General features: G+C 33.4%; 1 protein-coding gene across 1 annotated transcript; it reads left to right on the top strand.

Annotated features, from left to right (window-relative positions):
* The first annotated feature begins 17558 nt into the window (after positions 1–17558).
* LOC110667153 (uncharacterized) lies at positions 17559–21198 on the top strand. Its single transcript, XM_021827896.2, has 6 exons — positions 17559–17802; positions 19574–19656; positions 20006–20100; positions 20240–20388; positions 20489–20570; positions 20791–21198. Exons 2-6 carry the CDS (start codon positions 19617–19619, stop codon positions 20902–20904), a joined length of 480 nt encoding a protein of 159 aa, XP_021683588.1. The 5' UTR covers positions 17559–17802; positions 19574–19616; the 3' UTR covers positions 20905–21198.
* The last annotated feature ends 1530 nt before the right edge of the window (positions 21199–22728 follow it).

The raw sequence follows: 22728 nt of genomic DNA on the forward strand, positions 1-22728 counted from the left end.
CCCTTTCTGCTAAATCTCATAATCCTCTTCCAAGGGGAAACCTTAACGAATGCCTTTTCACCCACTATATATTCAATATCTTACCTCTTCAGATTAATATAGGACTTCTAATGATTTGATGCAGCCTTGAGTCTATCTTTGATAAGCTTAATCTTTTCCTCTATTTGCTGAATAATTTCTGGTCTAATTAGTTTCCTTTCATCCATTTCATCCCAACACAGAGGAGTTCTACACTTCCTGCCATATAGAGCTTCATATGGAGGCATTCCTATGCTTAATTGACAGCTATTATTGTAGGCAAACTCAATCAAAGGCAAGTGTGTATCCCAACTACCTTCAAATTCAATTACACAAGCCCGTAGCATATCCTCCAATATCTGAATTACCCTCTCAGACTGACTGTCTGTTTATAGATGGAATGTCACACTAAAGTTCAATATAGTTTCTAGGGATCTTTGCAAACTACCCAAGAATCTAGAAGTGAACCTTGGATCTCTGTCTGATACAATCGATACTGGCACTCAATGAAGTCTCACTATTTCATCAAGAAACAGTTTAGCCAATCTGTTCAGGCTATAGTCCATCCTCACTGGAAGAAAATGTGCAGACTTGGTTAATCTATCCACAATGACCCATACTGTATTATAATTCTTCTGTGTTCTAGGAAGTCCCATCACAAAGTCCATTGTGATTCTTTCTTATTTCCACTCGGGAATCGGCAATGGATGTAGTAAACCATCTGGCACTTGGTGTTCAGCGTTCACTTACTGACAAGTTAGGCATTTGGATACATATTTAGCTATGTCTCTCTTCAAACCCATCCACCAATAATGTCACACCCTACCCCTCAGTAAGATGTAACATGATCCCGTAGTACATCTAATGAATTGCCGTACTTCGCCTACTGGTAACCCATTAAATATACTACAAGGGATTTTAAAACAATTTTCTTACTTTTGAAGGTGGCGAGCACTTTTGGTAGGAATTAAAAATTTTTACTTGAAGTTTAAAGACTAGTTAAAATTTTTGTACATTTTTATTTTTACGCAAATTTTAGAAAATTTTTGATAGAGTGCCACCTATATTTGGAAAAAATAGTTCTTCAAAACCTGAAAAGAAACACACTTCCAATATTTTCTCAATCACAACTTTAACACAAATCAATTTCATCTCAACCCATACAATATGCTCAACACAAAATCAACCGTAATTGAAACATCTCACTTCCAAAAAGGAAATAATTTATCATTCATAAAATACAAAAAGAATTATTTGCATTAATTAAAAAACTTAGAAATAAATTTAAATATTACAATAATTTGCATTTTAATTACATACCCAAAATAATATTACAAGAGTTTTTGTACAACTGCTCAAGTAATTTACACACATATATTTACATGCATAATCAAAATCTAATATACAAGGGTATAACTAAATATCCGTACAAAAACCTCAATGTAGACTCAACAATCAGCAACTCACTCTGCTGCCTTTTTCCTTGTTTCTATCAACGACAATAAAGAAAGTTATCGTTGAGTATAAAAATACTCAGTGGTGCACAATAAAATATAAAATGAATAATATAAAACATTTATTATCAATTCACAGTTCAAATATTTCATAATCACATTTCAATTTTCAAATCACATTTATCACAAATCACAATTTGAATATTTCATTATTTTCAAAGCTTAATTTAATACAATTTGATCAAACAATTTAATAAACACAATGTTGTCAATCACTAACACAACTTAGGCCATGACACAAAATTTTCGAACATGCCGTGTGTACATCACGACAAGGCATACTCACCTCACTAATCGAAATTAATAAGGGAGGTGGCTAGCTAGCTAATGAGTACTCATCCAAACTCACCTCCTGACTGGGAATCCAAAGAGGGAGGAATATAGTCAAACTCACCCCATAAATGGAGGAGAAACATAGTGATATTGCCATGCCAAGTGTGAATTAAAAACAATTTAAATCAAGTTATTCAAACATTTCACACAAAACACAAATCAAGTTCTAATTCAAATTTCCATTCATAAAATGGCAACACAGCATTTCTCAAAACCTATAATTAGTACAACTAATTCACAATGCATAGCTAAATAAGTTTTCAATTAGAAAACAATAAATTAAAATTTATTGTGCACAAACCTCTTTTGTCGACTCAATTTACTCAAACTTTCGTTTCCCCTTCGAAGATCCCTTTTTAACTAAAACACATAAATTTAAAGTGCTTCAGTATCTATTTCTAATACTTAAATTCCAATAATTTATTTATAAACTTATCCTTCCTATTACGGTTTATAAATTTCGGGTCTTTCATATTTTTGTGTTTGGTGGCACTATTTATGTCAAAACTTTGACTTTTCTATACTTAATAGATTTATTAGTTCTAATTGCACCCATATGCTACATTTTGGGTGTCAATTTTGTTGGCATTGATTGCCAATTTAATTTTTAAGTCTCCTAAGAGAAATTAAAATTTTTTAGTTTTGGTCCCCTATTTTCTACGATTCCATTGGTTTGGTTACTGTGAGAATTTGGCTAAGTCTTCTTTATCAAAGTTGTTCCTTATTGTCTTAGCTTTAATTCTCTTTTTGAATCACTCCATTTAGAGTTTTGTAGCCCAAGTTATGCCTATTTTTCTAAGGCTGGCCGGATTTGATATTACCCAGAATTCTAGGCATTTTCTGGATTTTGGCAATTTTTGGTGTGTTGATTGCAGGTGATTTTTCAGATAGGTTATGGTTAAAATTTGGGTTTGTTATCTTCATGAAAGTTGTAGGGCTATGTCTCAACTTTCTATCAGTATAAGATTCAGGTCATTTGGACCTTCTTAGACCAAGTTATGATCATTTACGTAACTACTGTTCATTTAGTCATTTTTGTAAAGGGCAGTGTGCCCTAATCCGAATTTGGCCTAATTGTTTACTAAGTTATTGTCATTTTCTGAGCATGATTCCTGAATGAAAAATGTGCCATTTTGTGTCTAGTTTCATTCTCAATTAGCCTCACACTAATTGGGTTGGTAAATTTTCAGTTTTGATCCCTGAAAGGGACCTAGGTCAAGCTGCCTGCAGAATGACCCTAACCAATCTGAATTGAAACTTGGTTCCAACAATTCATACACACCACAAATGGTCACAATTGATCATTTCTATAAGGTCAACTACATCAATTGACCAATTACATAGAATTCAAATCTAATGCATTCAAAACATATAGCCATACTTTACATACACAACTCAACCTAAACAACCATTCAAACACCTCAAAATCATTCATTTTAAACCCTAACTAAGGCTGGTCAAAATTCTCTTTTGGTCCATCAACAATTATTTTCTTTTAATTTTAAGTTAAGATCTAAGTTAATTGAGTCATAAATACAATAAATAAACTTAAATTTCCAAGTGCAAGTGCTTACCTTCACTAGAATTTTTAACTCTTCCCTTTCTTCCTTTTCTTCTTTTCTTTCCTTCTTCTAAAGCTTCCTCAAGTTGATCTAACAAGTTTTTATGGATTATTTTGGGGTCAAAGTGGGTTTAAGTGGTAGAAATCAAGCTTGGATGCAAGCTTTCAATGGAGTGACTATGGTGGTTTAAGAGAGTGGGGCGGCAACTAGGGAAGAAGAAGACTAAAAATAGTTTTTCTTTTCTTTTTTAGGTATTTTATGTCTTTAAAAAATGCTTTTGACTTGGTCAATATTTGTAGAAAAATTAAAATGGATTTTGACATCATGATGATGTCATCCAATGATGTAATAAACTTTTTCTTTTTTTTTCTTTTGCATTTATTTTTTACTTAGTTCTTTAATTTAATTCTTGATCCCTAAATTTTTTTTTCTCTTATTTTATTGAATAGTTAGATTAGGAGTCAGCTCTAGGGGTGAATTGACCAAATTGTCCCTCGCTGGTTCAATCCGGTTTGCAAGTTATTCGATATTTCTTATGGATCCCTGACCTAATTATTTGACCTGTGTAACAACTTTTTTTTTTGTGATTTTCTCTTTTCTACTGTGTTCGCAATAGTCCTAAGGACTGCGGCGTTACATTTTCCGGTTCGAAATTTGAGTTTAGACTGACCTTGCAGTCATTTCCGAGAGGGTCATCCATCGCTGTGACTCTTGGCTCATTTAACTTCTTGTGTTCTGTTTTTCTTATTTATACTTAACTATTTGGCAATTACTAATTATTTGCATTTAGGGCTTATCTAGGTGTCTTAGATGTGGTTCTAATTCTCTTAATTATCTGGACCGACACCGGTCACCGAAACAGTATAATTTACCAGGCTATGTAAATAGGGGTGTTATAAATAGTGCTCTTTGACTGTTCTATACATTTTAGTTCCACCAGGATGCATAGCAAAAGGAGAGTCATGTGTTTCCTTCATAATGATTTGCCTCAGTTCCACATCATTTGGAACGCACACTCTGCCTTAATATAGCAACAACCCATCATTGTTCATTATAAATTCAGGTTTCTTGCCATCCCGAGTTTCTTCCATCAATTTCTGATATTTTTCATCATTCTGGGCTGTTTTTAGGATTTGTTCTATCAACACTGGTTTCACTTGCCAAGTAACTGTCATCTGCCCCTTATCATCAACCTCCAAGCTAGCATGTAGTGCTTTTAATTCATATACCACGGACAAAGGAGAAACTTTTAAGCTAGCCATAGTTTTATAACTCAAAGCATCAGCGATCACATTTGCCTTTCCTGGCTGGTAGTCTATTAAGCAATCATAATCTTTAATCAATTCTAACCACCTCCTCTGCCTCAAATTCAACTCTTTCTGGGTGCCCAAATACTTCAAGCTCTCGTGATCTATGTAGATATAACACTTCTCCCCATACAAATAGTGTCTCCAGATCTTCAGAGCAAATACTATGGCAGCAAGCTCCAAGTCATGTGTAGGATAGTTTCTCTCATGTGGTTTCAGTTGACGTGATGCATAAGCAATAACATTTCAGTCTTGCATCAGTACACAGCTTAACCCATTGTGAGAAGCATGGCTATAAACAATGTATTCTTTACCCGGTGTAGGTAAAGTCAAGACTAGAGCTTCAGTTAAACATCTCTTCAATTCATCAAAACTCTGCTGATATTTATTAGTCCACTGAAATTTTATATCTTTTCGAAGTAGCTTGATTAGTGGAGATGCCAACATAGAAAACCCCTTAACAAAATGGTGGTAGTTTCTAGCCAAACCCAGAAAACTACAGACTTTTGTAACATTTCTGGGTGGCTTCCAATTAAGGATAGCTTTTACCTTACTGGAATCTACCTTAATGCCCTCAGCTGACACAATGTGCCCCAAGAAAGAAATTTCTTTCAGCCAAAATTCACATTTTGATAATTTGGCATACAGTTGTTTCTCTCTTAAGGTCTGCAGTACAATCCTCAGGTACTTATCATGCTCCTCTGCATTCCTCAAATATACTAATATATCATTAATAAATACAACAACAAATTGATCTAAATATGGCATGAAGATAGTGTTCATTAGGTCCATAAAAGTAGCTGGAGAATTGGTTAACCCGAATGGCATAACAAGAAACACAAAGTAGCCATATCGAGTTCTGAAAGTGGTTTTTGAGATACTCTGCTCTTGCACCCTCAACTGATAATAGCCTGATCTCAAATCAATTTTAGAGAACACAGCTGCACCCTTCAATTGATCAAACAAGTCATCTGTGTGAGGCAATGGATATCTATTCTTTATTGTCACCTTATTCAGCTGTCTATAGTCGATGCATAGACAAAGAGTATCATCTTTCTTCTTAACAAACAGTATTGGTGCTCCCCATGGTGACACACTAGGGTGAATAAAGCCCTTGTTAAGCAATTCTTGCAACTGCATCTTAAACTCCTTCAATTCAGCAGGTGTCATTCTATACGGAGTAATGGAAATTGGGTTCACACCAGGCATAACCTCTATTTCGAACTGCACCTCTCTTTCTGGAGGTAATCCTAGTAACTCATCAAGAAAGATGTTTGGGAAGTCACATATAATAGGAATATCCCTCAATGTTGAACTCCCTACTTAGGTGTCTATCACATGAGCTAAGTAAGCTTCACACCCCTTTCTGATCATTTTTCTTGCTAATGCTGCCGTAATGAGATTTGATGTCAATAATTGCCCCTCCCCATGTATTACTACATCACCATACTAAGAGAGACTAAAAGTGACTATCTTTAATATACAGTCAATCATAGCATGATGTCTGGCTAACCAATCCATGCCCAAGATGATGTCATAATCTCTGAAGGGCATTTCTACCAAATCTGACAAAAAAGTATGTCCTTGGATCACCAAAGGACAATTCTTATACATCCTATTTACCCTAACCTCTTATCCCAAAGGACTTGTTACTACCACCTCAAAATCCATTTTCATACAAGGAACAGCAATAAAGCAAGCAATGCTGGCACTAACATAAGAGTGTGTAGACCCTAGGTCAAACAATACATACACATCTTGGTTAAAGATTGAGAAATGACCAGCAACTATGTCGGAAGTCTCGGCCTCTTCTCTCTGTTTCATAGTATACACTCTGGCTGAGGTGCCACCCTGTTCTGGCTGGTTTACTATGCTCTGACTACTAAGTGTACTACCCCTACCTCTGCCTCTGCCTCTACTAACTGATGGTGAACTCCTCGGGGTAGAGACTTGGGTTGATCCCTCTGAAGTAGTAGGTGGCCTAGAACAGTGTGCACTTGTACAATTCTTAGCAAAATGACCAGTCTCTCTACAGTTAAAACATGCTCCTGTGGCTCTATAGCATACCTCATTGTGTGTCTTGCCACAAGTTTCACAAAGTCGAACAAATAGTGCACCTCTGGGTGTCTTCTGGGTTTACTGACCGGATCAGGGTGGTCTCTGTCTAGAAGATCTGCCTCTACCAGACTTATGTGAATTGGATCCCCTAAAATTTTTTCTCTTTCCTAACCCACTATTAGGAGCTTGACTAATATCCTTTCCACCCTTCTCCTTTTCCTCTAATCCCTTTTTATGTGCCCCTTCCATTTCAATTCTCTCTAGCTCCAGGGCTTGCAAAATCAGTTTCAAAAAATTTTGATGTCTGAACCCCACTACTTGCATTCTCAAGCTAGGCCTTAACCCGGCCTCAAAGTGTTTACACCGATCTCTGGCAGTAGTGAGTAAGCTCCCAGCTTAGTGACTCAGCCTAGAGAAATCCCTTTCATACTCTGTTACTTTTCTGTCCCCTTGCTTCAAGCTCAGAAATTCTTGTAACTTCATGTCAACATATGTATCGGGGACCCATTTCTGCCGAAACTCCCTTAGAAAATCTGACCATGTGAGGACTGGGGGCTCCAATAGACTGCGAGGGATGGTCTTCCACCACTCATATGCATCCCCTTGCAGCAAAGAAATAGTGTACTCAAACTTTAGTTCTTCTGTATAGTGTAGCTTCTTAAACACCCTTTCCATTCTCTCCAACCACTGCTCAGCTTCTAGCGGATCCACAGTTCCCTTAAATTCAGTAGCCCCATACTTTATCAGCTTATCATACTGTCTGGTTGGAGGCTGGGGTTGCACTGCTGGTGTTTGAGTTGGGACTTGGGTGGGCATACTTCCAGCCATTTGTTGAAATAATACAACCATCTGCTGAGCGAATTGAGTAGGAAACTACAGCATGGGTGAGTTAGTGTAGTTGACCCACTAGCATTCTGTAAAGTTAGGGCTTCTTCTTATGCCTCAGCCTCAACTGATTGCTTAACAGAGCGGTCTCCATCACTTATAGAGATTCTCTACACCCTGTCAACCAACACAAGGAGAATTATCCTCATTAGTTCATATTTATGATGTAAATGCATTATATGTATCAATTAAGAATACTTGAATAGTTGTACTTATCAAGAAAATAATTCAAATGCATAGTTCAAAACTCATTCAAAACATGGCTCTGATACCACTAAAACATGTCACACCTTACCTCTCCGTGAGGCATAACATGATCCCGTAGTATACCTAACAAATTAACGAACTTCGCCTACCGATAACTCATTAAATATACTATAAGAGATTTTAAATCAAATTCAAATCATTTTAAGATGTAAAGTAAAGTTGAATCATTATTAAAAGTCTTTAATAGGAGTTTAGGTCATAAGTTAGAATTTTGATTAATTCGACATTTTGAAAATTTTACAAAAATTTCGGCAGAGTGCCAGCTGTAATTTGAGAAAACAGTTCTTCAAAACCTGTTAAAAACACTCTCAATATGTATTTCAACTACAACTCCAATAATTTCTAACACAATTCACCTCAATCAACACAATGCAACACATTTTCAATAAACCTCATTATCATTTAATTTAATGCAATTTACATACAAAAATCTTAATGGACAGAAAGGAAAACAAAAAAATTATTAATACAAACTTTAAGGCACAACTGCTCGACTAGTTCAATAGATACATATGAATAAAAATATTTACATCAAAAGAAATTATAAGGGTATAAAATATTATACTCATAAAAGTCCTCAAAAGATGCATCTTCGCCACTATAGCAGCTCACTCTGCTGCTTTATCCTTTCCCCTATCTGCGACAGTAATAAAAAGCCATTGCTGAGTAATTTTACTCAGAGGTGCACAATAAAAATTTAAAGTTATTGAACTTAAAAGCATACATCGATAAACAAATATTTAAACCCTTTCACAATCATATTTCATGAAATTAATGTCAACATTTATAATACCATGTTATCAAAATAGTTTATAAATCATAGTGTTGCCAATCAATAACACAACTTAGGTCATTACACAAAATTTTCAATCAATGTTGTATTGTACACCACGACAAAGAAAACTCAACCCCACTAATCAAAATCAATGAGGGAGGTAGCTAGCTAGCTATATGAGTACTCATACAATCTCAACCTCAAACTAGCAAGAAAGAGAGGGAGAAATATAGTCAATCTCAACCCCATAAATAGAGAAGGAACACAATGATATTGCCATGCGGATTGTGAATCTAAAACCAAATTCAAATCATATTGTTCAAACATTTCATGTAAAGCACTAAGCATTTTTCATTCCAAATTTTCATTTGTAAAATAGGTAACACAACATTTCTCAAAGCTATAATAAGCGCAAATTATTCACCATACATATTCAAATAAATTTTTCAAGTAGCAAACAAGAAGTCAAAAATTATTGTGCACAAACCTCTTATATTAGCCTTGTCTTAGTCCACACTTCTCCCTTCCTTAGTGTAACACCCTTATGTTCGGTAGTGCGTTCTACTGTTCCAGCGACCAATGTTGTCTGCACAGCTAGGATGCCTAGAACTACACTTAGATATGAGTGAGGAGACATAAAATAATGAAATACAAGAAAAGACAATACAAGAAAAACAAAGGAAAAATAATAGCAATGAAATATAACCAAGTTAAACGAGCCGAGAACCATAGCGATGGGTGACCACACCGGAAAGTTGCAGCGTGGACCGTTGACTAGCCCTGGACCGTGGGGAGCCCTGAAAAATATTTTTAGGACTTAAATAAATATCCATTGAAGTATAAATATCATTAGAAATATCAAAGAAAAATTAAATAATTAGTACAAAGAAAAACGAGAAATCGAGAAAATGAAAAAACTCAGTGTTACCGAAAAATCGGAAATATAACTCGAAGAGGGGCATTTTGGTCATTTGACACCTAGAGTTGGCTTTGGACCTAAATGTCCATGAAAATAAAGTGGTATTAAAATTTGAAAATTTCATGAAAAATGAAATTGGAATAAAATGTAATTAAGAGAAATTAAAGGGATAAAGTTTGGGATAATTAAAAGTTTAATTAAATTATTATTATTTTAAAATTAGTGGACCTTAGTGAGACATATATAAGCATATGAGACAAAGTGGACAGCCATATTTCATCATCTTCATCTCTTTAATTTCACTTTGCTGAATTCATTTTTCTTCTCCATAAAAACTCCATAGCCGGCCATGGAAGGAAGCTTCATGCAATCATCATCAAGCCAATTTCCACCCAAATTTCTTCATTAATCCTTGCCTACACACCTTGGGCAGCATATTGGTAGTAATTTTAAGGAGGTTTGGTGAGGTTTTGGTGAAGCTTCAAAAGTGGTAAGTGAGTATTTTCAATTCTTGTTTCATTAAAAGTGTAACCAAGGTTGTGGGTAGTTGATTTGTGGAAGAATTTTTTAAGTTTGATGTTTTAATGGAGATGTACATTTTGGCAGCCATGGAACTTCACTATGAACAACTTGTTCTTGCATGTAAATAGTGACTTGAATGATGATTTAAATATTTGATTGTATTGTACTTGAATTCCATGTGTAAGGTATGATTTGGAAGCTTAAAAAGTGAAAATGGCAATTGATGGGTATGTGTAAATTTGTGGCAGCCTCATGAAGAAGATTGAAGTGTTTGAGTTCATGAAATATTATTGAATTATGTTGTCATTGATGACATCATGTGTATATAAATAATTGTTTGAATTTGGACATGGAAATGAGGTATGTTCATGTTGTTGAATTGTTGTAAATGGGACTTTAATTGTTGTAAATGGGACTTTAATTATTGTAAATGGGACTTTGGAAAATTCTGTATTATAGTGTGTATATTGAGAGTGGTTACAAGCTGCCAAAATGACCAAAAATGTGAAGTAAAGTGTGTTAATATTAAGGTACAAACCAGAATTGGCATGAAGCAAGTAGTTTGGTAAGTATAAAATGTGTAATGGGTATGTGATAAAGAAGTGTGTAGTAGGGCAGTGTGTGTTTTGGCTTAGAACCTTAAGTGTGTGACTCCAATTGATATGAGACCAATTGGAGGAGAAACTAGGCACAAAATGTGCCAACTTTCATGAAGAAAGCTTATCAAAATTCTACCTAGAAGGTGACTTGAAGAATGACCAAATCCGGATTAGTGACTTGAAAGCTTGAAAATTTACCATTTGGGCAGCAGTTAGTGTTTTGACCATAACTTACTCAAAACAGGTCCAAATGACCTGAAATTTTTACCATGAATAGTTTAGACATATATCTACAATTCTTATGAAGACACCAAAGCCCAGAAATGGCCAAAACCAAACCAAATAGCTTGCACAAGTTCAGGTTCAAAAACTGGCCGAACCAAAAGTGACCTAAAAATAACCTAAAGTTACCATTTTGGTACATTCTGTCCAGTATTGGTAAATTGACCATAACTTGGTCTACACAACTCATTATAACCTGAAATTTTGCCCTGCGTGCAATAAGACATAGACCTATAAGTTTGTAGTTTGGACCGAAACCCGAAAATCGAGAGAACTAGGTCATCCAGCTAGGTCAAATTAGTATACCGAAATTCAGTAAATTGCAATAAAATGCAATATACTTGAAAATGAAATTGGTAACATATACCAACACTAAAGGGCTATAAAATATTGACATATTCGTCAACATCTTAGGTTGACTAAGGAAATAATAGAATTCAATAAATTAATTATTAAGCCTCATTGTTAGAGACGGTTCAAATGAGTACTGAAACACTTCAAATTGTGTGTTTCAGTTAGCAAAGACTCAGGGAAGGGGAAGGAAACACCGAGTCAGAGCCAAGAGGCATTTATCAGAGGTTTGTGCACAATTAGTTTTTAATTGATTTTATTTTGAATATTTCATATGATTAAATGACATATTTTTCTTATGTATTATGTTTAATAAGCATTGGATTTAATTCAATGATTATTGAAATTGTTATAGTATGTATGAATTTAGCTTTGTGAAATGGTATTTCCACAAGTATTAAGCATTGTTGTGATTGAATAAATTATGTTTTAGAAAATTGTGATAGAACATGTTTTTAATTGTGATGGGCAATTTGCATGGAAAAATGCAAATTATTGATTTGAATTGTGATGAGCATAAAAATTATTGGATATTGGAATTGACTTTGAATCGAATTGTATTGTGATTTATGCTAACAAAAAGGATTGTGATATTGTTTTATATCTCACTATAGATGCTTGACTAGGTTATTACCCGTCTCTCTCATTTGTTGAGAAGACAATAGAGTTAGTTGTGTTTTGATTACCATGTTACGTGCACAGGTTTAGATTCTCCTCTTATTAGAGGTTAGATCTAAGTTCTTATTTGTTATGGCCCTTGCGGAAGATTCATTACTGTGATGTGTACTGTGCACGATGATTCGACCTCCCCGACCATAGAGAGTTAAAATCACCCCGAAGATGGCCCTTTCGGATTAGTCTTACATTGTTAGTGAGATAAAGAATGGTTTTTGAGATAAAGAATAGTTTTTGAGATAAAGAATGATTTTTGAGATAAAAAATGTTTTTGAATAGTAAAGAATTGTGATTTCAATTATGATTTATGTATAATTGATTTTGTTGGAATTACCTTAAATGGTTAGTTATGATTTGATAAATTGAATTTCGTGATCAAAGTCATTTTATATAAATGATTTATATTATTGGCAATGAATATTTTGAGTTTTGAAATTTGATGAGTATCCATATTTTCAAATTATTTGTTGTAATTTTTGTTAAGGTAAATTATACTATGTTTTAAATTATAGTTGTGCACCACTGAGTTCACCACTCAGCGATAGCTTTGTATGCTTTCGCAGGTGAAAAGAACATAGAGCAATTGAGTAAGCTTCTTTGAAGAGACATTCAGATTAGCTCCAGGTTTACCTATGTACACAGGTTTTGATGTATGCATGTAATAATATGTATGTAAATTATTTGAGCAGTTGTATAAAAACTCTTGTAAAATATTTTGGTATGTAATTAAATGTAAATTATTGTAAATGAAAATTTGAGATTTCATTTACCTGAATAGTTTTGTAATATTAATTTTGAGTCTTGTAATCAATGAAATATTTCTTTATGATGAGATTGGTTTGAAAATGAATTGATTGTTTATTGAGATTTGAATTGTGAGTTGAAATGAAGTTATTAGAGTTGTATTTGAGAAAACATATTGGAAGTATTTTCTTTTGCAGGATTGAAGAACTATTTTCTCAAAATACAGCCGGCACTTTGCTGAAATTTTGAAAAAAATTTTATAACACCAGATTTTAATTGATGATTTAAATTTCACGAAAATTGTTTTAAAATCCCTTGTAGTATATCTAATTGGTTATCGGTAGGCGAAGTACGGTAATTCATTAGGTGTACTGCGGGATCATGTTACATCTTACGGGGGAGTTATGTGTGACACTTAGAGGGCTCCTTTTCAACTGAAACATATAATTTAAAGTATTTCAATACTCATTCCCAATTATTTCTCACAATAATTCTAACAATTAAATTTTTCATTTAAAATTTACTTACAAGGTCTTCTAAGTTGAGTTCTTTGTATTTAAGATTATGAGGTTACTATTTATTTGACTAATTAGGCAAAATGTTGACTTTTTCATACTTAATAGGTATACTAGTTCTAATTACACTTACATACTACATTTTGGGTTACAACTGTGTTGGCATTGATTACCAATTGAAATTCAAAACTCCCTAAGAGAAATTTCAAATTTTTAGTTTTTGTTTCCAAAGTTTACTGTTCCATTAAACCTATCTACAATGGAAATTTGGCCAACTTTTCACCATCAAAGTTATTCCTTAATGTCTTAGCTTTAATTCTCTTTTTGAATCACTTCATTTGAAGTTTTGTAACTCAAGTTATGCTATTTTTACTAAGGCTAGCCAGATTGGTCAAAACCCAAAAATTCTGGAAAATTTAGGTTCTGGCAGATTTGATGAGTCAAATTTGGTTGATAATTTGACTAGGTTATGGTTAGAATTTGGGTTTGTGTTCTTCATGAAAGTTATTCTACTATGTTTAAGCTTTCCATTTGTATAAAAATAAGGTCATTTGGACCTTTCTACACCAAGTTATGACCATTTGAACAAGTACTATTCATATGGTCAGTTTTGTCTAGTGGCAGGGTACCTATTCCGAATTCAACCTAATTTTACACCAACTTGTGATCAGTTTTAGGGCAAGGTTTCTACATGAAAATTGTTGCTTTGGGTATTAATTTTCATCTCTAATTAGCCTCACACCAATTGGAGCAATAAAATTTCAGTTATAGCTATGTGAATGAGCAAGGGTCAAGATGTCTAAATTTGGACATTACCACATTCACACTTCAATTCAATTCCATGCATTCAATCACACTTATAAGCACACCAATTGACCAATTTAAGCATTAATAATGTCAATTGGGCATCAATTCACCAAAATCCCCAAATTTGCCCCAATTTCTAAATTGCCAAGAACCCTAATTTTCAATTGCTTAATTCATGTAAATTTCACTACACTAATCAAGTCCAACACTTCATAACTATCATAAAACATGTTTAATACCATCAATTACCATCAAACCCTAATCATTCTCAAGGTGGCCGAAATCCCTAGGTTCCCTAACATGCATGATTTTTTTTTCAAGTTTCTCAGTATAAATTCATCCATTTCAACTCAATTTCAATCACTTATACTAAAGGAGAAGATTTGATTAACTTACCTTAATGATGATCTTCCCAACTTCACTTCCCTTCAAATTTTCTTTCAATTCTTTCTTCAATTCTCTTCTTCTAGGGTAAATTAGGAGGTTTCTATGGATTTTTGTTAGGGTTTATAAGGTAAAATGAAGCTTTGGAAAGCTTGATGTAGCTTATTAATGGAGGATTTGAGAGTGAACTTTAGAGAGAGAGGGATGGCTTGGAGAAGAAAGAAGACAATGAATTTTTTTTCTTTTTAATTTTCATTTTATTCCCTTTTATACTTATCAAAAATTAATTTAATTAAATTATAATTCTTTATTGTATCATGCATACCTCATCCATGATGTCATAAATCCCTTTTTGAATTTCTTTTCTTTTTTTTCTTTTTCCTTTCTTCCATTCACCTCTCCACTTTTAATCCATTTTTCATAATTTTAATTTCCTACATTTTAATGGACACTTAGGCCAAAAGTCACCTCTAAGGGTGAATTGACCATATTGCCCTTTCTTGGTCTGATCGATTTTTCCAATCGCACTAGATTACTTCCTAAACTCTGATTCAATTATTGAGCTTGTTCTCTGTTCTTTTCTGTGGTTTTCACAATACCATTAGCTTCGTAATTATCCCTAGGCCTGGGGTGTCACAGGGTCCCACACAAAATTAGGGTAGTGACTGAGCTCACAGTCACTTCCCGGTACGGTCACCTATCGCTGTGACCTTGGCTCATTTAACCCATTATGCTTTGTTTTCTTTATTTCCATTTTACCTTCATATAATTGTTATTAATTTTTTATTTAGGGATTTTCTAAATGGCACAGACTTAGTTCTAGATATCCTGACTGTTCCAGCAGACACTAGTCACCAGAACAGTGTGATGTATGGAATTAATGAATATAGGGGTGTTACAACTTTAGAGATTTCACTTTCTTCTTCCTTCATTTTCTCTCAAGCCAAACACATTCTTCTTACTTTTTGTGTTTAATTCAAGAGAAATTAAAAGTTATGTCTCTTGAATTAAAGTTAGAGAAATTGTTTCTCTACTCTTAAATAAGGTTAAAACCAAAGAAACCTAAATCCTCTTCTTGTGCAAGTTGTTGGCCAAACCAAGAGAGGGAGAACAAAAGGGATTTTGGTATAAAGTTGGAGCTTTGATCATTGTTCGTGTGGACAGACTAGAGGACCGATAATTCGAGGTCTTTTCTTCCTCGATTTGGTGTTAGATTTGATTCTATACTTATCGAGTAAAATCTCTAAAACCTTAATTATGTGAATGGTTTTAGTTTCTTAATGACAAATAGGCTAATAGCAATTGATTACAAGAGTTGTAATCAATTAGTATGTGTTTTTGCAATAATAAAATTAACTTGTATGAGTTACATAAAACACTTAGGATTTTAAAATGTAAAGTTTTTATTTTTTTACCCTTGGTGGTATTTTTCTTTCAGGTAGAGCACTTGGCAATCTCATTCTCCTATAGCCATTGAGGAACTGTGTGCTTCAAGGGTCATCGGTAGCATTCCCTGGGATACCATCCCCTCCTCACTATTGAACTTGCTGTGTCCTCCAGAGAACATAGAGAGCACCCATAAACTGGTCAATAAAATCACTCTCTCTAAAATCATCTAAGATCTACAAATTCAAATACAAAAGAGACTATTTGCACTCAATCCAGGAAAAGGAAGGGGTAGAACCCAAAAGTTGGGTTGAGAGGAGAGCCTCCCCTGCCTAGAAGTTACAGAGGAGGCCACAATTGGCATTAGACTTTACCCTTAGAAGAAGAAAGAACAAAAAACCAGAGTTTTTTTAGAGAAAAATATCGACAATAGCCTTAGCTGTTGAGGTTTAAAACTCATTTTTCTTATATGTATTACTACTCTCCTTATATCTCCTTATATGTCATCCTATCCTTTAGAACTCTTTTTTTTTTTTTTTTTTTTTTTTTATCTCATGATCACTATCTCTTCCCCTCTCCCATCATTATATATGTCTTTCATTCCATATATTACTACTCTTTTTATATGTTGTCCTTGAGGACTCTCTCTCTCTCTCTATCTATCTCTCTCTCTCTCTCTCTCTCTCTCTATATATATATATATATTTATATATTTATATATTTATATACTCTTTCTCTCTCCCTCTTATCATTATATATTGCTTTCATTCCATTTATTATTCTCTTTATATCATCCTTTTAAATTTATGGAAATGAACATATTATATATGCAACTATTCACATTAACTACATGTTTAAAAATATAGAGATAACACAAACCTAAATGATACTTTTTTATTTTAATTTAAGTTGTAATTATTAATTTTGTGAATTGTAAGCTTTTTCAGAGTAAACATTTCTGTAAAATACTATATATTAATGATATATCTTTTATAAAGCAAGGTTTTTAATTAATTAAAAAAATAATTTAGTTTAAACTATTAAGATAAATAAAATAATAAAATTAAATATACACCTAATCTCAAAAATAATATTATTTTATTAATTTAAGTTATAATTATTAATTTTATCCTTTAGCCTATTAGATAAAAAAATATCTAAAACCTTTGAGTTTCTCGTAATTGTAACCAAAACTTTTTTTTTTTTGTATTTTATTGTCGTAATTTAATTGATTGTCATAATTATAACTAAAATAATTAAATTAAATTTAAAAAATAATAATAAATTATAATATAATTCTTAAAATTCTATTTAATTACTAAAATAATTCATTAATTTAAATTTTATATTTAATTTTTTTATTTATAATATAAAATATATTTATATTAATTTTAATTAAAATTTTATACTAAAAAATTAATTTTATTACATATTAATAAATAAAAATATATTAATTACCCATCAATTAAAAATATTAATATACTTAATAATAAACTGATGATTAAAAAAATATAATTCAATTTAATAACTTTGTCTATAATTGTGACGCTAACTAAAATTATAATATAATAAAAAAAAATTGGCTAGAATCATAAATACCTTCGAAGTTTGAATTTCCTAGAAGTTTTGAATTTTTTTTTTTTTTCCAGGCCTCACCTTTTGCATGTTTAGATTTCAGAACTACAAATCGTTTAAGCAAATGAACCTAACTGTATCCCATTTGGCCACGACCCAGCTCCCTGTCATCTCTTTCTCCCCATCCCCTAACTGTCACTGTGTTCGAAGCCGCAGCACTGAAGTAACTCGTCGCCGCAGCACAAGACAACGTCGCCTGCCCTCATCCTCGCAGCTGCTCATCGAAGGCGCATTACTGAAGCAACTCGTCGGCGCTCCTAGTAGGTGAGTACTCAGGATTTTCAGTTTTCAGTTAACATATCTTTGGATTCATTTCACGGCCAACAATTTTTTTTTTAATTTTGTTTCCATGTGAAGTCTGTACCTTGGGTGTTGAATTTTTGGTTAATAATACAGAGTAGAGTATCTGTGGTTTCATCTACTGTTCGGTTGATTAGGGCTTTGGTTTTAATTCTCTAAAAACCTCCATTAGCAGTTTAAGATTTGAGCCGCAATTCACAAGGATGTTCTTTAGCTGTCACTTTGGAATGCAATTTTTCCATTAAATTCAATTTTATGCATGGCGATTTGGTATTGGAGCTTAATTTGTTTGTTGAATTGACATTTTCAAGCTGAATGAAGGCGTTTTTTTAAGATCATATAGACTAGTGTATTTGCTTGATTACTTCTCTGTGATGGTCAGAACCTAAGTATGCTGTTATTAATGTGAAAGGGTTGGTGTTTTGGTGGGGGGGGGGGGGGGGGGGGAAGGGGGGGGGGGGTGTTGGGTAGGGGTGGAGGGGGGATTGGGTTTGGTGGTGTGGGGTGGAGGGGTTGGCGGAACATTGGTTTGGCTATCTTTTATAAATTAACATTATTTATAAATTTTTTTATGATTTATTTAAATGAAATCAATGTGTGAAATGGAATTGTAGAATATTTTTATTTAATTATTTTAAAATTTGGAATTTTTTTCACCATGATTCTTTTAATATTTCGGATTTGAGCTTCTGGTTTAGGCGCCCTTAATTTCATGGGTGCCCTACCCGGTACCATCCATGGACCATAACCTATAAATTCAACTCCCCAATTCTTAAGAATATGAAAGGTGTTATTTGTTGAATTTAGAATCTGTAAATGTTGTGGTTCACATTTCATTTTGTTATTGAAATTTAAATGAGTTTTTTTTTTTTGATAAAAACTCAATGCAATGAGTAATAAGTAGTAAGTAATATAGTAAGGGATAGGTCAAATTATAGAACTCCTTACCATTGACACCTTTAAGAAAAAAGGTGTTACTGTCTGTAATGGAAGATAAAATAAGTGTAAAGAAAATTATGAGTTTGGACTATCTTTAACAAAAACCGCAAATTAGTGTTACTGTCAATTGCTTTGGAAATTGGATGGGGCAATTTACCAACCCAAAATCCACAAATCAAATTGAATCAACTCCTTTCATTTGGTTTAGTTTCATCAATTTTTGGATTTTTTTCAAATTTCATATGAAATTGAACACACTTAGCTATTTGGATTTATTTGTTATGGTTCTATACAATTTTTTTTTTTGGAGTGTTATTAGATTAAAAAAAAAAGTTGAAACTGAGGCAAATGCCATAAAATATTGTACTCTTTGGTAACTATATGCAAACCTCAAGGACTAGAATGTAATTTATCTTTAAAGGATAAAATAAAACCAGTGTCGCATCTGGGCTTGCGGTTTGCAGCGCAACTTTTCTGCTAATTCTTCCTTCCACAAACTTAAATTGGTACGTGTTTATCGATGGGTCCTTATTTAAGCATTCTTTGGTCTTCAACTATTGTTTGATATTTTGCTTCATGGTGCTTAAATTAGTTAACTTTGGCTAAATATGAAAGGAGTATTGCTTGTAAATTTTAATCCTTGTCTTATTATTTCCTTAGTTTTGGGGTTTTCTGTGATGATTTATTTGCTTAGGACTAGAATTCATTGTGACCCTTCTAGTATTTCAGTGATAGAAACTAGCTTTCATTGTGAATTACTGCATATTTGATTTGCTTGGTTTTTGGTTTGTTGTAGTTGATGGTGAATATTCCCAATTTTTGATAACATTAGTACTAATATGAAGGTCATTGTTTCTGGATGTGCAAGAAGTTTTTCAGGTCTCTCTCTCTCTCTCTCTCTCTCTCTCTCTCTCTCTCCTGCATTTTCATGATTATCTGAGTCTCTAAATTTTGTGACCATTTCATTAGTTATAGAAATCAAATTGAAATGTAATTATTTCTATAAAGGAGTTCAATTGATTTAGGTGAGTCTGAAACCAAATTTTAATTATAATTGAAGAAATTTCCATCTGATTATTTGATGCTCCAAAATGAAATAGTAGGAAAGGAAATCTTGAAATGAGGTGGATGGTGTCCATTTCTTTTTGCCTTAAACACGCCTAAATTGCAAAATTATTTGTCAATTAATTTTTGTGTTTCCTTAAATTCATTACCTTGTCTTTCATAGGTTTGGTCATTCATCATTCTAAACAACCTTTTGGGATTCGAAGATGTAATGAAATCAAATTTAATGATGACAATGTCATTAAGCTATCTCAAAGGGTGAGTTTCTTTTTTGCTTTATGGTCCAATTGCCTTTTCTTTATTTTTTTTAGTTCTTTTTTTTTTTTTTCCTTATTTTCTTTTTGAAAATTTGGTATCCAGCTTCTAGTTGTTGAGATTGGAATTTTTGTTCTAATAGATTCCTGGAGGAAGGATTCAATATATTCCTGCAAAGCCGTCTAGCAACAAGCATGTTTTGTTTGCAGGAAGGAATCAATATCAGTTGAGATATGAAGATGACTTGCCTCAAGAACCTTTTTTTCTGACTCTTATTAAGGAAGTCATCTGGTATATTATTATATTTATATCAAAGATGATGTAATTTTTAATACAGATGAAGAATGCAGTTAGCAGTAATGAAATGAATGATGTTTAATCTTCTTTCCAGGGGTACAAAATCACTATTTTCATTTCTGGTTGAGCAGCCTGGTCAGCTGAAGTACATAGAATGGCCAAGCTTCCAAAGCACTGTATGTAGCATAAATTCACTATCATTTTTAAGTCGTAGGATTTAATTCATGTGGAAGATGGCTGATTATGCTGACCACCAAATGTATTGTCAATTTTAGTATACTGCAAGTTTGAAAATCTGGATCAACTTTTATTACACCATTCTAATGAAAGTTTGATTTTGCTTCAAAGCTATTGCAATTTTGAGAGAGTCTTAGATTTTGCAATTGATGTGTGCAGCTGAAGACTGCAACCCTTACGCTGGTTATTGTGGCACTGCTCATTGTTGCGCTATCATCAGTCGACTCTGTACTGTGCTATCTGTTGGCTTTGCTTCTTAGGAGGACTGCTTGATAGAAGTCCAAACGCTTGGTTTTTCATGCATGTCTATGCCTCTATTTGCCAATTGCTTACAAAGTCTACTTCCCTCTTATCATTGTTGGCCAAAAACCGCCTTTGCAACAGTATGGTTTACTTGATTTGAAACATGTTATCCAGGGAACAACATGCCAACTGAGTGGAAAAATGAAACTCTGCATTTGTATTGATTTAATACTTATGCATTGAAACTCTGCATTTGTGTTGATTTGATACTTATGCATTGTAGGTTTGTATTATTTAAATGGCATAAATGGATTATTTGGCTAATTTGGCTTTTTAATGAGCAGAGGACTGCTTACGTGTGGCAACATCACCCATTTAAGCCAACATTCTCTTGCCATATTGATTTGCCTGATGGAAAAGGTGGGAAAATCTTCCTTAGTTCCCCATTGAACTCACAAAAAAACGAGTGATTCACATGTTTTTGTCTTTGTATATTATAAATAGAGTCTAGACAAGAATTTTAGGAGATTTCAAGCATTGTGTTGCAGGTCATTGAGGTGGGTAATTAAATGATCATTTTCCTTGGCCACGACTCTGCACCCTTTATTCCGTTAAAACTTGGGTTCTTGGCTAATCCCACAAGGCACCAGCAGTAGTTTGAAATCATTTGTGCTCAAAATGGCTAAATCCGAAACATGAAATCTAATCTTGACAGTTCAACTCAATTAAACTTTTATCCCAAAAATTTAAAGTTGGCTATATGGATTCTCTTTCTCCACTCTAAATGATTTTAGGTTAAATCCTCGAAAATATGTTATGTTTCTAGGTCATGTTGTACTACTTTTCTCTAGGTCAGTTTAGGTCTACTCCTTCTTTTCTTTTTATCATCTGACCTAATGTGCTCTACCTGTCTAACTGGAGCCTCCGTATGTCTATACTTCACATGACCAAACCACTTTAATCTCCCTTCTCTCAACTTATCCTCAATTGACACCACTCCTACATTTTCTCTAATTATAACACCCCTATTTGCATAACCTGGTATATCTCACTGTTCTGGTGACCGGTGTCGGTCCGGACAAATAAGAGAATTAGAACTATGTTTAAGACACCTAGAAAAGCCCTGAATGAAAATAAATAGTAATTATCAGATGGTAAAGTATAAATAAGAAAGATAAAGCATAAAAAGTTAAATGAGTCGATGGTCACAGCGATGGGTGATTTTACAGGGAAGTGACTGCGAGGTCAGTCCTAACCCTACTTTTGAACCGAAAATTATGACACCGCGGTCCTAAGGGCTATTGCGAACCTAAGGGCTATTGCGAACCTAGTGGAAAAGAGAAAATCACAGAAAAGAGCGGATAAGTAGGTTAGGATTCCGGAAGAAATATCGAATTATTTGCAAATCAGATCAAACCGGCGAGGGACAAATTAATCAATTCACTTCTAGAGGTGACTCCTGACCTAACTGTCCAATAAAATTGGAAAATTAAAAATTTTGAAATATAGAATTAAATTAAAGAACTATGGAAAAATAAAAGAAAAAGGAAAAAGAAATGAAAATAGGTTTATTACATTACCTTAATGACATCACCCATGATGTTAAAATGGAATTTAATTTTCCTAATTTTTTGACTAAGTCAAAAAGCTAGATGATTATACAAAAATCAAAAGAAAAAAAAATGTCATCTTCTTTATTTCCCAAGCTAGCCGTCCCTCATCCCTCTCTCATCTCTCTCATGTTTCCTCCATTGAAGCTGGATTTAAAGCTTCATAAAAACCCTAGTATCTCCCATAAATTTCCCACTAAATTGTGATAAATCTTGTTATTTCAACTTGAGAAGGAGATTGAAG

Source organism: Hevea brasiliensis, chromosome 1 (assembly GCF_030052815.1).
Source record: "Hevea brasiliensis isolate MT/VB/25A 57/8 chromosome 1, ASM3005281v1, whole genome shotgun sequence".
Lineage (NCBI taxonomy): Eukaryota > Viridiplantae > Streptophyta > Magnoliopsida > Malpighiales > Euphorbiaceae > Hevea > Hevea brasiliensis.

Coding starts and splice junctions, on each gene's coding strand:
- LOC110667153 (XM_021827896.2), top strand. CDS start 19,617: ATGAAGGTCATTGTTTCTGGATGTGCAAGAAGTTTTTCAG. Junction 19,657..20,005: donor ATGTGCAAGAAGTTTTTCAG/GTCTCTCTCTCT, acceptor TGTCTTTCATAG/GTTTGGTCATTCATCATTCT. Junction 20,571..20,790: donor GGCCAAGCTTCCAAAGCACT/GTATGTAGCATA, acceptor TGATGTGTGCAG/CTGAAGACTGCAACCCTTAC.